General features: G+C 38.1%; 1 protein-coding gene across 2 annotated transcripts in view; it reads left to right on the top strand.

Moving 5' to 3' along the window:
- The window catches only part of LOC107082127 (disco-interacting protein 2 homolog B-A-like), a 64,153-nt gene that overhangs the window by 33,372 nt on the left and 13,521 nt on the right, over window positions 1-17,260 (top strand). For both annotated transcript variants that reach the window (XM_015370641.1, XM_015370639.1), the window contains exons 4-23: window positions 909-1,034; window positions 1,135-1,488; window positions 3,182-3,325; window positions 3,912-4,031; window positions 7,498-7,695; window positions 7,845-7,936; window positions 9,263-9,373; window positions 9,459-9,582; window positions 10,891-11,000; window positions 11,143-11,245; window positions 11,326-11,390; window positions 12,021-12,114; window positions 12,193-12,312; window positions 13,022-13,136; window positions 13,681-13,820; window positions 14,206-14,342; window positions 14,461-14,541; window positions 14,637-14,764; window positions 16,826-16,940; window positions 17,026-17,227. In XM_015370641.1, coding sequence (XP_015226127.1) covers window positions 909-1,034; window positions 1,135-1,488; window positions 3,182-3,325; window positions 3,912-4,031; window positions 7,498-7,695; window positions 7,845-7,936; window positions 9,263-9,373; window positions 9,459-9,582; window positions 10,891-11,000; window positions 11,143-11,245; window positions 11,326-11,390; window positions 12,021-12,114; window positions 12,193-12,312; window positions 13,022-13,136; window positions 13,681-13,820; window positions 14,206-14,342; window positions 14,461-14,541; window positions 14,637-14,764; window positions 16,826-16,940; window positions 17,026-17,227 — 2,679 coding nt within the window. The remainder of the gene's footprint in view (window positions 1-908; window positions 1,035-1,134; window positions 1,489-3,181; window positions 3,326-3,911; window positions 4,032-7,497; window positions 7,696-7,844; window positions 7,937-9,262; window positions 9,374-9,458; window positions 9,583-10,890; window positions 11,001-11,142; window positions 11,246-11,325; window positions 11,391-12,020; window positions 12,115-12,192; window positions 12,313-13,021; window positions 13,137-13,680; window positions 13,821-14,205; window positions 14,343-14,460; window positions 14,542-14,636; window positions 14,765-16,825; window positions 16,941-17,025; window positions 17,228-17,260) is intronic.

Here is a 17,260-nt window from a genome sequence, read left to right as displayed (position 1 = left end):
CGTCTCTGGTATTAAAGTAATATCTAATAGTCCTATGTTGAGCTGCCCAGTAATATCTCCTCATATTCGGACACCCTAGTCCTACCATTTTGTGAAGTAAATGCAAGAGTGACATTCTAATCCTGGGCCGTTTATTTTGCCATAAAAATCCTACAATTAATTCCCTAGAATTATCAAACCAGTTTGAAGGAGGCAGCAGGGGGACGTTTTGAAAAGTATACGATACTTTTGGAAGTATATTCATTTTGTAGGTTTTGATCCTGCCAATCAATGATGAGGGAAGGGACATCCATTTATTGATATTTTCAGTGATTTCTTTTGTTAAACATTCATAGTTCTTGTTTAATATCATATCTAGATTCGAAAACATTTGAATTCCTAAATATTTAAATTCTCTAAAAGCCTTAAATTATGAACTTATTATTTGGGGCATTTATTTTCCATCCAATAGTAACAACAAAGATTTATCCATCCATCCATCCATCCATTGTCTGACATACTTTATCTAAGGAGAATTTAGAGAAGCCAATTAAGCTAACAGTCATGTTTTTGGACTGTGGGAGGAAGCCAGAGTACCCGGAGAGAACCCACACATGCTCAGGGAGAACATGCAGTCTCCATGCAGAAAGACCCCGCACCAGGAATTGAACCAAGAACCTTCTTGCTGCACTGAGCAGCCCCAACAAAGATTTAGTTTTATGTATTTTATACCCTGAAAAATAACCATATTCCTCGATATAAATAAGGTAAATTTGGAATAGATTCTTTTAATTTTGAATTGAAAAGCAAATATGTTTCATTTAAAGGCTTTTTTTTATTTCTTTCTGTTGACTTGATGGTTTGTTGTTTTTGCCTCAGAGAAAGACTGTATAGGACAGAATTTGTGTTCTTATTTTTATGCTAATCAGATATCCACACCGAGGCTGTCCAAGCTGCTCTGGCTAAAAACAAAGAGGAAAAAATGGCCCTTCCAATGCCAACCAAGCGGCGCTCCACTTATGTGCAGTCCCCCATTGAAACCCGAACACCTCCAGGTAAGACCCAAATAGAGAAAGTTCTTCTGTCTCTATTGCTGAAGCTGTCAACTCCAACATCAGGGTATTAAACTGAATATTAATGGTTTTTTTCACTTAGACTCCTCCTCAGGATCTGAAGATGAGACATCTGCGCGCAGACAGTCTTCAGCAGTCGCCCCACAGCCTCAAGTCCATCCCAACCCGCAGAGCCAGGACTATTGGATGAACCGCTCTGCCCAGGGCTCCTCCACCTCATCCTCAGCCTCCTCCACACTCTCACATGGGGAGGCCAAACCTCAGCCTCAGAGTCAGCCTCAGAGTCAGCCTCAGCCTCAGTACAAGCCGCAGTACCAGCCATTGTATCAACCTCACCATCAACCCTTCCAGCAACCTCAGCAACCCTCCCACCGTCAGCCTCAGGAGCAGAGCCGCACTGCAGCCGTGACGGACATGTTGGCTCACAGTCGCATTGGTAAGGACGGGAGAGTTTATAGAAACATCCCTTTACATAAAGTGTTGTGTTGCTTCTACAAGTTGGTATGGACTCTATAAAGGCTGTGATGGAACTTCTTCACTTTATAGTAATCAATCAGTCACTTTCACTTATTAAATTTAGTGAGTATCCAGAAGATTACAGCAACATCACTGCATCTATAGTTTTATCAAAGTATTTCTCCACTACTAAAGTTAATGATTTGTTATCCTGAAACTGCTGTGGAGTTGTAGGACATTTATTTGCATTTAAGACAAACCACATTTTCTTGTTAAGCAAAGGTTCCTAACAATAATACTATAATAATTAAATTAATGACATATTAAAGCCAATGTTTTGCCTCTAATATTTCATGTGTCTCAGCGTACACCCAAGCAACCTGAGTTCACTGAGGACATCAGATGTGCATGCCTCAGCCAAAAACATGTAAAAGTCCTGGGACCATAGCAAGTGAAATGGTTTATTAAACTAATAAGAGATTGCAGCAGCAATTTCTAATTTCCATTTTTTTTAATGATTTGGCCAACTAAAACAGAAAAAACCCAACTTGTTTATCATGAGATGTGTAGTATGCTATACGAAAGATTCCTGTATTTGCTAGGGGTAGGGTCCTGATCTAGAAGAAATTAGAAATCTTACATTTTAGACATAATATAATCCTATTGGAATATTTAGACACAACATATATACATATTACAATGGATCATAAACAAATTGCACATACTTGCCAACTGGAAAGAAAACAACATATGTTCATATTGATATTGTATAAACTCTTGAACTCTTTAAATAACACTTCATAATATATATGTATTAAATAACCATGAGAACAGATTTTGACATATATTGTAATCTTAGACAGAGAAGTTTTTTAGAGTTATAGAAGGCAGCGCTTACTAACCCTGCTCACATCGGGGCTGAGAAGCATTTTATACAACTCCGGTATGCCACATCATTACATCATCAAATCATTAAATGAGGAGACATCCATGGCTCCAGCCTTACCAAAAATTTACACTTTGTTCTTAGATCAAGGACTCTGCTCTCATTCCATTCCCAAATCTATGCCACGTGCATAATGATGATTATAACTGTATTTAGCCGGACAGAGAAACTGTCCTAATTAGATAAACTACTTGGGAAAACATTTGTTCTGAGACGCGGCGTTTTTGTCCCTAACCCAGTATATTTGAATGTGGTGTACGCCACAAATTTTATTCATAAAAAGCTAGAAAAAAATTAATTAATTCCCAGATTTGCATTGAGCTTTCTTATAAATTCAAATAAAACCCATAAAAAGGAAAAATTGGGCTGATGATGGACTCACTGATCAATACGTATTAGACAACAGTAGGGAAGTTGTGACTGACACTTTTTTCTTTATTAATCGCAAAGTGGGAAGTTTTTAAGAGGTGTGAATACTTTTGTAAAGCATTGTAACAAACATGAGGCATTTAAGAGCACTGCTACATGTGAGGTGATGAATCTGGTGTTATTTTATGACAAGCTTAAGAAAAAAGTGAGTCCAACTTTTACACAACAAAATAACTCCAATCTGGTACGAAGGCACCTCTAGGATTGGACGATGTAATCTAGTCAGTCTAGTCTAAATAGTTTGTGCTCCATTCTAGGGAAAACTAAAAAGATTGTGTGCATGTTGATTTCTTTTCAGCTTCCTCTGAAAACCGTGCCCCTCCTCCAGATGTGACAGCTGTGGCCCCCCTGTCCAGAGGCCCGCGTGTTGATCTGCCGTCCAACACCGTGCGAGGAATAAACCGGGGACATAGCCGCTCCAGCATGATGGAGACTGCTGACGGTAACAACCTTTTAGCATAACGTCATAATTTCTCAGAGTTTTTTGCTTTAATATTTGTCTTTCATCAGAAAACTGTTAACTTTTTTTAGTTTTTACATGAAAAACATACGATTTAATGCTTTTCTTTCTGATCTTTTCTACCCTGTCTTTTTATTTTGGTGGCTAACAGCGAGAGGTAATATTCAGAGTAAGGAACATTTTCATGTATAAAATCCACAGCCTTTTTTTCCCCATTTGTTTCCTGGTGAACCCTCACTATCCCTGTCGTTTGTACTGGATGATCATAGAAGGTAATCCAACAAAAGTATCCGCACAAAAACAGGAATCCTCATGTGTGGCCCCTGACCTTTCTCCCAGATCTCTTTGTGCTTTCCCGGTATTGATGACACCCACCTAGAGCTGCTGCTTTTCATTACCCTAAAATCTTAGTTTTTAATGAGTGAAAGATCAAACACAAAAAGCTTGAAATGAATGAAGAACAGCAGAATTTAAGATTTTAAGACCTTTGTCCTGTATTCCATGGTTATTACTTTAAAACATGACTAAATTATCCCTATGTCGTGTTTCCATCTTCACCATCCTTTAGGAGTTCCTGTGAGCAGCAGAGTTTCCACAAAGATCCAGCAGCTGCTAAACACCCTGAAGAGGCCTAAGAGACCCCCACTCAGCGAGTTCTTCACTGATGACTCTGAGGAGATCGTTCAAGGTATGGTGGCTCGTTAAACAGATTTGTTACTCAAAGTTTATAATTAATCACTATGGTTTCCGTGTGTGAGCACCTGTGACAGCAAAGTGTAAATCTGGTCTGCCTTGAGAGGATGGCACAGAGTTACTGATTCAATGACAACATTTCTGCAACAAACCAAAGTCTAAACGTTTGGTGTGATTTGCTCATNTTTTTGTCCCTAACCCAGTATATTTGAATGTGGTGTACGCCACAAATTTTATTCATAAAAAGCTAGAAAAAAATTAATTAATTCCCAGATTTGCATTGAGCTTTCTTATAAATTCAAATAAAACCCATAAAAAGGAAAAATTGGGCTGATGATGGACTCACTGATCAATACGTATTAGACAACAGTAGGGAAGTTGTGACTGACACTTTTTTCTTTATTAATCGCAAAGTGGGAAGTTTTTAAGAGGTGTGAATACTTTTGTAAAGCATTGTAACAAACATGAGGCATTTAAGAGCACTGCTACATGTGAGGTGATGAATCTGGTGTTATTTTATGACAAGCTTAAGAAAAAAGTGAGTCCAACTTTTACACAACAAAATAACTCCAATCTGGTACGAAGGCACCTCTAGGATTGGACGATGTAATCTAGTCAGTCTAGTCTAAATAGTTTGTGCACCATTCTAGGGAAAACTAAAAAGATTGTGTGCATGTTGATTTCTTTTCAGCTTCCTCTGAAAACCGTGCCCCTCCTCCAGATGTGACAGCTGTGGCCCCCCTGTCCAGAGGCCCGCGTGTTGATCTGCCGTCCAACACCGTGCGAGGAATAAACCGGGGACATAGCCGCTCCAGCATGATGGAGACTGCTGACGGTAACAACCCTTTAGCATAACGTCATAATTTCTCAGAGTTTTTTGCTTTAATATTTGTCTTTCATCAGAAAACTGTTAACTTTTTTTAGTTTTTACATGAAAAACATACGATTTAATGCTTTTCTTTCTGATCTTTTCTACCCTGTCTTTTTATTTTGGTGGCTAACAGCGAGAGGTAATATTCAGAGTAAGGAAAATTTTCATGTATAAGATCCACAGCCTTTTTTTTCCCATTTGTTTCCCGGTGAACCCTCACTATCCCTGTCGTTTGTACTGGATGATCATAGAAGGTAATCCAACAAAAGTATCCGCACAAAAACAGGAATCCTCATGTGTGGCCCTCGACCTTTCTCCCAGATCTCTTTGTGCTTTCCCGATGACACCCACCTAGAGCTGCTGCTTTTCATTACCCTAAAATCTTAGTTTTTAATGAGTGAAAGATCAAACACAAAAAGCTTGAAATGAATGAAGAACAGCAGAATTTAAGATTTTAAGACCTTTGTCCTGTATTCCATGGTTATTACTTTAAAACATGACTAAATTATCCCTATGTCGTGTTTCCATCTTCACCATCCTTTAGGAGTTCCTGTGAGCAGCAGAGTTTCCACAAAGATCCAGCAGCTGCTAAACACCCTGAAGAGGCCTAAGAGACCCCCACTCAGCGAGTTCTTCACTGATGACTCTGAGGAGATCGTTCAAGGTATGGTGGCTCGTTAAACAGATTTGTTACTCAAAGTTTATAATTAATCACTATGGTTTCCGTGTGTGAGCACCTGTGACAGCAAAGTGTAAATCTGGTCTGCCTTGAGAGGATGGCACAGAGTTACTGATTCAATGACAACATTTCTGCAACAAACCAAAGTCTAAACGTTTGGTGTGATTTGCTCATTATGTGCGGAAACAAAGACTTTATAATCGTTGCTTAGAGGCTGTAATTTAAAGAAGCTCCGCTGACTGACAGTTGCTGGCTTAATTTAACTTTCTCAGGTTTATATAGATTTTATTTGCACGTTTTCATGTGAAAAGTACTGGAATCATATAGTCCTGCTTGTTTATCTTTTTTCTGGAATAGTGTAACGTCTGTTTAATCCTGTTGAAAATTATATCTTATTTGTATAAAAAAAAGTTGCTTGAAAGGCATTCTTTTTCAGGTTCATACCTATTTTATATTATATTTTATTATAGATTTTTTTTATTGTATTAAAAAATATGATCACATCCACATAATTGTATTGCAAATGACTTGTCAAACCACACACACCAAAATAGGGCAGATTAGTTTTCAATGTTTTCAGATATGTAGACGCTTTAATTGATTATTGAGTTCATCATTTAATAACAAACACCTTTTATTCCATAAATAAACCTCTAGTTGTATCTAAATGACCATGAAGTCACTATTATTATTCAAAAATAGCTAAGTTATCTAAATTCTTTGACATTTTAGATCATAGAAATGTAACTACATAGTTACTTTGGCCAGTAAATAGATACTTTGATTGAACAGTAACTGAGTTACTAGATCAGAATCTTTTTTTGGGAAGTAACTAGTTATTTTGTATGGTTGACTTTCCAAGTACTGCTAATAATGTGTTATTCTAAACGATTTGATGTGAAAAAAAGTAAAGGTGGAAGCACTGAACACCACAGATTTGTGGCTGCAACATAAATCAATATTGAAAAAAAAGCCCAAGAGGTATGAAAACTTTTTCAAGCCAGTGAAAACTATTTTAGTTAACACATTGAAATGTTTATTCATGCATTGTCATAATTATTTATTAAATAAAATAATCATCTATTGATCTGTTATAAGCATAAAGAGTTTCCTCACAGTGGAGAAACTCTCTTGTTAACAACAGTACTTTACTAGAAAACCTAAAAAAGTAAAAATTTCCCTTGCATTCACATTTCCTCTGATCTCTCTGGGACTGAGAAAACCTTCCACCTTATAAGGAAAGCCCAACAAACGGTCTTCTGTCTCATCACATTTTATTTTATCACAGTCACAGTCATTAAAAAAGAATTCATTTTTGAAGAGGTGCTTTTATATTTAAACTTTGGTGTGCACTAGCTTTTCTTTCATTCTAATTTACCTTCTAAAGCTTCTTTCTTACAACTTTTAAAAATATTTTCCACCAAGTTTCTTCATGATACCGGTTTTGTTGAATATTCTCTTGCTAATAAATACAACAGTAATATTAAGATATTAAAAACAATATCATTTAGTTCATTTACTTATGATTGAAGTCATGAAATTCTGTTTAATCACTGATTGGATGTAACGTACCTCGCCTCTCACCCGTAGACAGAGATAGGCACCAGCACTCCTCGCGAACCTGCTTGGGATAAGCATGATGGATGGATGGATGGATGGATGGATGGATGGATGGATGGATGGATGGATGGATGGATGGATGGATGGATGGATGGATGGAGCAATGTAATGTCACATAGTGGCATGTCTGATGATATTACTTGCACTAAATCGATGCACTGATAAATATATTTTGGGGGGTGGTTCTGCAGGCTGCAATATATACACTTGGCTTTACATTGATGCCATACTCCAGAGACTCATCAATCTGTGAATTATCCAAAAGATCTCTGATTCCTTTGTTTGTCACAGTACCCCAGCCAGACCCAAACACACCCAGGCCAGAGGGGCGTCAGATCATCCCAGTTAAAGGGGAGCCTCTGGGAGTGGTCAGCAACTGGCCACCGGCTCTGCAGGCGGCACTGGCTCGCTGGGGGGCAACTCTGGGAAAGAGCCCTGCTCTTACTGCTTTGGACATAACGGGCAAGCCTCTCTATACCCTGACTTATGGTGAGCGGTTAATTAATCTGCCTGGAAGTCCAAAGTTTGAAGTTTTGTGATTCAAGTAGTTAAAAAAAGAAGAAACTTCTCTAGTATCATATTGTCCAGGCTGTAGTAACGTGTTGCCTCCTCCCCACCCGCACGTCTCCGTGTGTTAGGGAAGCTGTGGAGTCGCAGTGTGAAGTTGGCGTACACCCTCCTGAACAAGCTGGGCACCAAGAACGAGCAAATCCTCAAACCTGGAGACAGAGTGAGGCAGCATGCATACAGACACAGAAGATGATTTTCAGGACAGGAATTTGATAGGGGGAAAAAAATTTGCTGTAGACTTAATTTATACCCAGAATCCTCCAGTTATTATGGCGATGTTCAGGCACGTTTTTACTAACTTGCCACATGCACAGAAAGCGCATTAAAATCCAGTAACAGCTAAATGTGAAAAGAATTTATATTTCCACCTGAAAAACATACATTTTACTTCTGCAAATAGAATTTATGATTTCAGGATTTCTTTAGCATTCAACCCCAATTACTCTGATGCCCAAAAGTTAACAGTAGAGCAAGTAGTTGTCTACAGATGCCCCCTATTTAAAGCCCAAAAGTGTTAAACTAACTGAGGTTCGAGGTAAGAGGATCTGTTAAAAGGATTAGTCCGTTTTGGAAAAGTGGCTCTGTTTGAGAGAGCAGAGATTAAAATAGCCTTTCATTGCCCAACACTGGGGAAATTCTCTCTTTAAAGCCTAAACACATGTATTATACAAATAAAGTTAAGGAAAAACAATGTATTTTGAAAATAAATGAATAAAACCAGAAAAACAGAACCAAAATATAATTGTGTAAGATTTGTATCCAATTCACAATGATGCACTTGCTAATTTGTGGAAGATGGTGCTTTGTTCATTCAAGACCTAAATGATTTATTTCAACCTACATGCTAAGCAATATGTGTTAAGGAAAATGAGCATTGCAAAACACCTTCAATTTACCATTCCCACCATCAGAAATGATAATGGCAGCATCAATCTAAAGGGGGAGCGGCGGCCTAGTGGTTAGGGCATAGAGCTTGGAACCCGGTTTTGAGTTCAAACTCCACTCCCACAGACTGCCACTCTGGGTCTCTGAGCAAGACCCTTGACCAATGGCAGCCCTCTGCTCCCCAAGTGGATCGGTTAAATGCAGAGGTAAATTTTTCCAATGTGAGATCAGTAAAGTTCAGTTATTACGCTGTGGACATGTTTTTAGACAAGAACAGGAAAGCTAGTCAGAGTTAATGAGAAGATAGATACAGAACAGTGCTGGCAGCAAAGGAACGCCACAACATCCAGATCTTTACTTGTATAAGTGGTTTAAAATCAGGTATCATCAGTTATTCAATCCTTTTTTTACGAGTATGTTAAGCTCTATTAAGCAGTAAGTGTGTTAGAAAAAGAAAACCAACCACAGATTTTTTTTCTTTTTTTCTTTTGACCAAACTACAAGACGTTTCAATCAAAGCAGCTCTTAACTCCAGATTTAGTACATTAAGAAAATGGCTGGACTTGACATGATTTTAAAGGGAAAGTAACTGTCTCTGTAGGTGGCGCTGGTGTACCCAAACAGCGACCCTGGCATGTTCTGGGTAGCCTTCTACGGCTGCCTCCTGGCTGAAGTAATACCTGTCCCCATTGAGGTACCTTTGTCTCGCAAGGTATGAAGCCCATCACATAAACAGGAGCCTTTAGAGGTATGTTTGGTAACTAACTAGGATTTTCATTTCTGTTCTGTCTTTTCAGGATGCTGGTATCAGCCAGGTGGGCTTCTTGCTAGGCAGCTGCGGAGTTGGACTGGCTCTGACCAGTGAGATCTGCTTGAAAGGTCTGCCCAAGACCCCCACTGGTGAAATAATGCAATTCAAAGGTATGCAAACTGTCTGGAATATGGACTAATACACTTTTAGAAATGAATTGGCAGCAGTTACAACTATATAGTTGTTAAAACAACTCATAAGGGCAATACATGTGATAGGAAGAGGGATAAGGGACATCTTGTGCAAAACATTACCTATTGCCACTCATGTGCAATGTTCTTCTCTGTCACTGTGCAATAACACATGCCAGTGCTGTGTGGTCTGTATATTTTTTTTCTTATTTATAAGGTCAGTATATCTCTGCAGTACAAGTGCAATAATCCAAGTCAACTACTGTGTAATCTTTCCTTAGCTCTTTATTGTTCAGATATTTTTATATCTAAAGGAAAAATATTCCAGGACATTATACCTTTTTTATGCTCTTTTGTACTATATACTCTCTTTTTATATTGTCTTTTGTAGTTTTATCTTTTATGGCTTCTTGCTTTAACTCTGCCCTTTGTACTCTATTTAAGCTAATGGAACCAGAATTTCCCTGAAGGAGTAATCTCCAGGGATAAATAAAGTTGGGTCTAAGTCTAAATGGACCAATGGGTTCATTTAACCCCATTGTGCATTTTCAGTGATCCCCTCCTACAAACTGCTACGTAAGATCCTTATCAAGATATCGATCAACTTGTTGAAAAAAACCCAAATTACAATGTTAAAAATTTAATTTGGGGTCAATAAAATTTTTTTTAATTCAATTGAATCGAACTCTCTTAAAAGGTAAAAGGTTTTCTTTAGCTGTTTATTAAAAAAATGCTTTAACAATGTACACCTGCATTCAAAATGAAGCTATTTTAGGTAGAGGTAACCTAAAACATAACAAATTTAGCTCTCTAGTTAGGATTGGTACATTGCTATTGCATCCAAGTTGTGGCAGATACAATATAAGACATCCTTTAAAAAGACCATAAAACTATTTTCTGCTCTTCTTTCTAGCTTCTATTTTTTTAAACTGGCTCAGGGCTTGTTTGACCAATGCTGCTTAGGCACGCCATGGTTAGTGCCTGATTGAATACAACATTTTTGAAATACTAACTTTAAAAGCTCCAGTAGATGCTTTCATCATGAGATACTTACAATAATCAAGAAATAAGTATGGAGAATAGTAATAAGTTTATGTTCATACGTTCATATGCGCATGTGTATATATATATATATGTATATATATATATATATATATATATATATATATATATATATATATATATATATATATNTATATATATATATATATATATATATATATATATATATATATATATATATATATATATATACCAGTATATATATCTCATGGTATTCTCTGCCAGGATGGCCTCGAATGAAGTGGGTGATAACTGACTCTAAATACCTGACCAAGCCGTCCAAAGACTGGCAGCCGCACATCCCCACAGCAAACACTGACCCAGCCTACATCGAGGTAAAAAAATCTGTGTTTGCTTCCTGTTATTATTCCATTTTTGGTCCTGATGGTGCATCTAATCAAAATTCAGAATTCTTTTTTACATAATTAAGGTCTTGTTTACACTTTCTTTTAGCAGTTTATGCTCCATTTTTTATAGTATAAGGCCAGTAAAGAAGGGACAGTGGTTGGTGTTGCCGTCTCTAAAGTGGCCATGCTGACCCATTGCCAGGCACTGACCCAGGCCTGCAATTACTGCGAGGGTGAGTGGATTATGATCCCATCATAAAACACATCCTGATAAGAACAGCAGAAGGCTTAACGTTTATATTTCTGCTTTAAGGCGAAACCTTGGTAAATGTTCTGGACTTCAAGAAGGATATGGGCTTATGGCATGGTGTTCTCACTGTAAGTATTTGCCGTACTGAATAGACTAAACTCAAATAAGAGATTAGCGAATGTATTCTTCTGATAACATCTGGAGCCCTTTACCAAAACATTGGTCAGACCTGAAGGAAGTAAAATAAGAATTTTTGACCTCTTTAAAATGCCCACCTTGCACACGTCCTTTTTTTTTTTTAAACAAAATTCCAAAAATCTTCCCCAATCATATAAAGTTTTCTTTTTCTAAAGCACAAATAAAACGGCTGACCAAACTGTTCCATAAAGAAAGACCTCATCATTGTTCAATTGAGCTTTAAAATCGGATAAACTAAAAGTCTATAAAGGGTTTTATTCCAGAAATATACAGCCACAAATTCTACATTACAACATAGTTTACTTTAGCTGTGTCCTTCTGAACCAGTTAAACTTTGCAGAATAGATTTTTATCTTACTGAATCTTAAGATTAAATTAAACGAAATTCAATGGTGATCAGTTAGATTACAGAAAAAGGATAAAATGTAAAAGAAAAATAATAAAGGAAGCAGATATTCTCATTTTTTTAAATAAAAGGTAAAACTAAATAATTATGAAATTCCATCTTATAGGTTCCCTTTATCTCAACCAAACTACAGATTTGTTTTTTTTTTCCACAGGCTGTCATGAACAGGATACACACCATCAGTGTTCCATATGCTGTGATGAAAGCTTGTCCTCTCTCCTGGGTGCAGAGGGTCCATGTGAATAAAGGTAATTTACATCCATTTTTCAGCTTGGTTCACATTGTATAAAGCCCTGCATGATATATTTGTTATTGTTCTTCTGCAGCTCGTGTAGCTTTGGTGAAGTGCCGGGATCTGCATTGGGCCATGATGGCTCATCGGGACCAGAGAGATATCAGCCTGGCTTCGCTACGAATGCTCATTGTTGCTGATGGTGCTAATCCCTGTGAGTAGATCCTAGGAACCCACTGCAGTTGAATCCAGGGTTTTGGGCAGGTCTGAGGACCTTTTATTGGTCATTTGGAAACAATTTACTATATATACATAGTAAACCTATTGTGTTTATACTTTATATAGTTTCCTGTAAAATGGCGTATTTTGAAGTGTGTAGGAACCCTGTAAACTACGTATTTTTCTTCAAATTAAAATGGTTTAGATTTAAACCCTTGATGCCTATTGTCTCAAATATGCATCAAACCATATTCTATGTTGAACAGTTTGTTTCAGCTGTGGCTCTGACCCATGTACAGAGGCCTCAGTCCTCGAGGTGGCCAACAAGGGTTGGAATCCGACCTGTGGACCTTTGCCACATGCCTTCCCCCTCTCTCATACCCCCTTTCCTGTCAGCCTACAGTCAAAAAACGATCCACTAGTGCTTTAAAAAAATTTTTAGAAGGTGCATTCCCCCAATACCAGTTACATATTCAGTGGGGACCTAGGAGCTTTGGGCAAGCACATCTTTCTGGAACAACTGTTGTTACAAATTTGCACTATAACTAAATTGCTATCTTTTTTGTGCCTTAGTCAAAGTAACAATCTCAATTTTATAACTACTTAAAGGCAAAAAAAACACGTACAAGCATTTTACATACAAGTATATGAATTCAGGTGTCAAAGGGTTAACATGAGTGAATTGCCTATCTGCTCTTTTCCAGGGTCTGTCTCTTCCTGTGATGCCTTCCTGAATCTGTTTCAGTCACATGGACTAAAGCCTGAAGTTATCTGCCCCTGTGCTGCCTCTCCTGAGGCCATGACTGTAGCTATACGCAGGTAGCTCACTGTTTCTTTGTTCTTCAAATTGTTTGTGTGTACTTAATAACGAAAAAGTAGACCCTGAACTAGATCCTGCAGTTGTCTTATCTTAATTTTTAACCAGACACACTAAATTTGGGGCCTATGCAATGACACTATGATTAGGACATCACTGGCTTTATTTTTTTCCGTTCTTCGAGGGGTTACTGTACTGTTTATAAAGTGTCTGTGTCTATAAAAATATACCCCAGTTGGAGTTGGTCTTTCCATTGTAAGCTGCATCTGATCAAAGCAGTCTGAGTCTTTCAGTGGTATCCTTAAAAAAACAAAATAGATCATCTGAACATTGATTGATTGATTGATTATCAAAGCAGTCTGAGTCTTTCAGTGGTATCCTTAAAAAAACAAAATAGATCATCTGAACATTGATTGATTGATTGACTTTTTTGATCTCACAGTGGAGATATATATACATATATATATATATAGTTTTTTGGGTTTCTTTTCCCCATTAGAGCCCAAAAACAACACAATGAATTAGTCAATCTTTGGCTTTCTTTAGGCCAGGGGTTCCAGGTGCACCTCTCCCTGCACGTGCCATCCTTTCCATGGGCGGTCTGAGCTACGGAGTCATCCGAGTCAACACCGAGGACAAGAACTCTGCTCTGACTGTACAAGATGTGGGACACGTCATGCCCGGGGGTGAGGATAAGCAGACGTAGTCGTGAAAAATAAGAATGACATATTTATACAGCCTTTGGTGTGAGCTGCAAAAGACCATGAGACATTCTAAGGTGTAAGGTCTATTATGTTAATACGTGGAAACAAATTCTATGTTTTACTGCAGGGACTAATGATCCGTAACTGTCATGAGTTTTTACCTGGATGAAATAACTTGAAACATGATTATGTTAATATCCTCTTTTAGTGCATGTATATTGAGTCATATTTCCAAACTCTTACTATCATTAATCTCTGGGAGATAAACTAATATCCCAGACAGAAAGACATCTGTACTACAGCCAGGATCTTTGTTTTAAGTCTTCCATTTAACCATGGTCTCTGTTTTCCTCTTTTATACGTTCAGCTCTGATGTGTATAGTTAGACCAGATGGACCTCCTCAGCTTTGTAAAACGGATGAGATTGGAGAGATAATAATCAACTCCCGCGCTGGAGGCACAATGTACTACGGCCTGCCTGGACTCACCAAAAACACTTTCGAGGTATGACATGGGGGAAAGGATCCAACACGCTCCTGTTTTTGTGCTAACAGGAAACATGAGCTTGTCTGTTTTGTCTTCAATAATTTGTCCATTTTCTTTTTGTTTTAACTTTGATCAGGTGATACCGGTTAATGCTAGCGGAGTTCCCATAGGAGAGATTCCATTTGTGCGCTCTGGACTCCTGGGTTTTGTTGGCCCAGTAAGTTAGACTGCACTGTCTGGTTGTGTGAATCCTTTCTCCCCTCATTTGCAGGATAGTGGCTCAGCTTTGTCTCCCCTCCACCCTCTGCACAGGGTAGTCTGATCTTCGTGGTGGGAAAGATAGAAGGCTTGCTAATGGTTAGCGGACGGAGGCACAACGCTGATGACCTAGTGGCCACTGCTCTGGCTGTGGAGCCAGTTAAAACAGTCTACCGTGGAAGGTTGGGATGCATTTTATTACAATGGCTCGCCGTGTTTATCACTACTGACATCTAGTGGTTAAAAGCAAACATACAGTGACCAAAATCTGGGAAACAATAAGGTGCTTTTTCATATTTCTTAACTTTATAACCACACAATACACTCAAAATGTACACAACAGGCAAACACAATGTGAGGCAGGGAAATAATACACGATTTAAACAATTGGAAGTGATAGTAAATCCAGCTATTCTGTGAAGGCTGCAGGTTTGCTACAACATTAGCAATAAAAACCAGCATCACAAAGACTAAGAAACACAGCAGACAGATCAAGAAGTCGAGATATTTAAAGCAATATTGGATTAATATAAAATATTTACATCTCCTAAAAATAGAAGTGTATCAAACAATAAAGCAAACCTATCAGGGCATGGCAGTCCACCGAGACTCAGGTGGGATGATCTAACAACTGAAAAACTATTACTATTCACTCTAGAGAGCTTGTCTTTCCTGAAAGAGTGACAAAACTGAAGTAACCACTGAAAGAAAACTGCAAGGAGTTCTGTTTAAAACCTGCCTGAGTGCAACAAGACCAAAATAAAGCTAATCTTTATTAGACAGAACAGTGCAGCACATCAGACTGAACACGTCTTCCCACCCATGAAGCAAGTTGGATGTATCCTCATGGGGATGTTTCTCTTCACCAGGTATTGGACAGCTGGTCATAGTTGATAGAAAAAAATTGAATTAGATAAATACAGGGCGATCCTTAAAGAAAAACATGTTCAGGACTATAAGAGAACCGTGACTGCAGCCGAGATTCATCTTCCAGACGTGGCCAACCCGGGTTCGAATCCGACCTGTGGCCCTTTTGCCGCATGTCTCTCCCCCTCTCTCATTCAGCCTACTGTCGAAAAACAAGCCACTAGTGCTGCAAAAACTCAACAAAAAAATATATGGCAAAGGCTGCAATGGGTTTGGATCAGCACTTAGGAAAGGTTTCAAATAATGCATCTGTTGTTCATTATTATTCTTTAAATAGTCTCCATTCGGTGTTAGTGAGGTAGAGCTATGTTGCACCGAAGAATTATGAAAAATGTCAGTTTGAGGTAGAGTTAGATCGATACAGTTTTTTTAAGGCCAGTGCCGAGAGGGATAATTTTGACAGCAGTCTAACCGAATCCCGAAATTCCATTTGCATGATAAAAATTAAAATAAATGATAGCACATGTTACAATAGTCTCAATTTTAACAAAACACCTACTAACAACTTAAACAAACATAAACAACACTGCAATAAAATGTAAGTCTAAATATATTTTTTTCTTAAAATAAGTGCATTTTTTTCTTGAATTGATGAGATAAGTGAGACCCTTTGCCAAAGAAACAAGACAAGTTATATTTAAAATAAGAAAAAAACAATTGTATTGTTTTATTTCAAGTGCATATTATCTAATTATCTTATTTTAACAGTAAAAATACTCATTCCATTGGCAAATCATCTTATTTACCTTCTAAAATTAAGGGTAATTATATTAAATTTAAGACATTTTTACCTATTTCTAGATTTTTTTTTGTAGTGAATTGGTAGTAAATGGAGGGGAGTGGTAATAAATGCTTTGCTGCTGAATGCAGGTGTTAATCAGTCAACGTATGCATGAGTCCACAGCTGATGCCGATACAAGAAAAAAGCACAAATGTTGTCCCGAAATATCGGCTTGCCGACATATTGGTCTAACTCTAGTCTGAGGACATGCAAAGCAACTTCAGATAAAGTCCAAAATACTTTGGCGGGTTTAATAAGTATCAACTCAAAGACTCAAAAATAAAATAAAGAACACTTTTCATGGTTAAAGTTCTGATGATTTTTTAAATCATGCATTATTTTCCAAACACTTCAAAGTTATGTGCTACTGCACTTTATGCTGGTCTATCACATAAGATCCCAATAAAAAAAAATTAAGAAGTTGATGAGGTATGAATACATTTGCAAAGAACAGTAAGGCTTGTTCTTTCACTGGACTGTGAAACTGTCCCTCTAAGACGCTATCAGTCCATTCCTCTTTGTTTCTCTGTCACAGGATTGCTGTGTTTTCAGTAACGGTGTTCTATGACGAGAGGGTAGTAATTGTTGCAGAACAACGACCAGATGCCAGTGAGGAGGACAGCTTCCAGTGGATGAGTAGAGTGCTGCAGGTAAATCAAGAAATTTGCATTTCATTTCTTTAAACAACAAATATTGCTCAACATATTTGACCCAGTTGGCTGGCTTCTGCTGCAGGCTATCGACAGCATTCACCAGGTTGGCCTCTACTGTCTGGCACTGGTCCCAGCAAACACCTTGCCCAAAACGCCCCTTGGTGGTATCCACATCTCCGACACCAAGCAATTCTTCTTGGAAGGGAGCTTGCACCCCTGCAATATCCTGATGTGTCCACATACATGTGTCACTAACCTGCCAAAGCCCCGCCAGAAGCAGCCCGGTAAGTGACAGTGATTAGGATTTCTCCACAAAC

This window comes from Cyprinodon variegatus, unplaced genomic scaffold, assembly GCF_000732505.1.
Source record: "Cyprinodon variegatus isolate N-32 unplaced genomic scaffold, C_variegatus-1.0 Scaffold47, whole genome shotgun sequence".
NCBI lineage: Eukaryota > Metazoa > Chordata > Actinopteri > Cyprinodontiformes > Cyprinodontidae > Cyprinodon > Cyprinodon variegatus.
The sequence above is the reverse complement of the archived record's forward strand: the minus strand, read 5'-3'. Positions and strand labels throughout refer to the sequence as shown.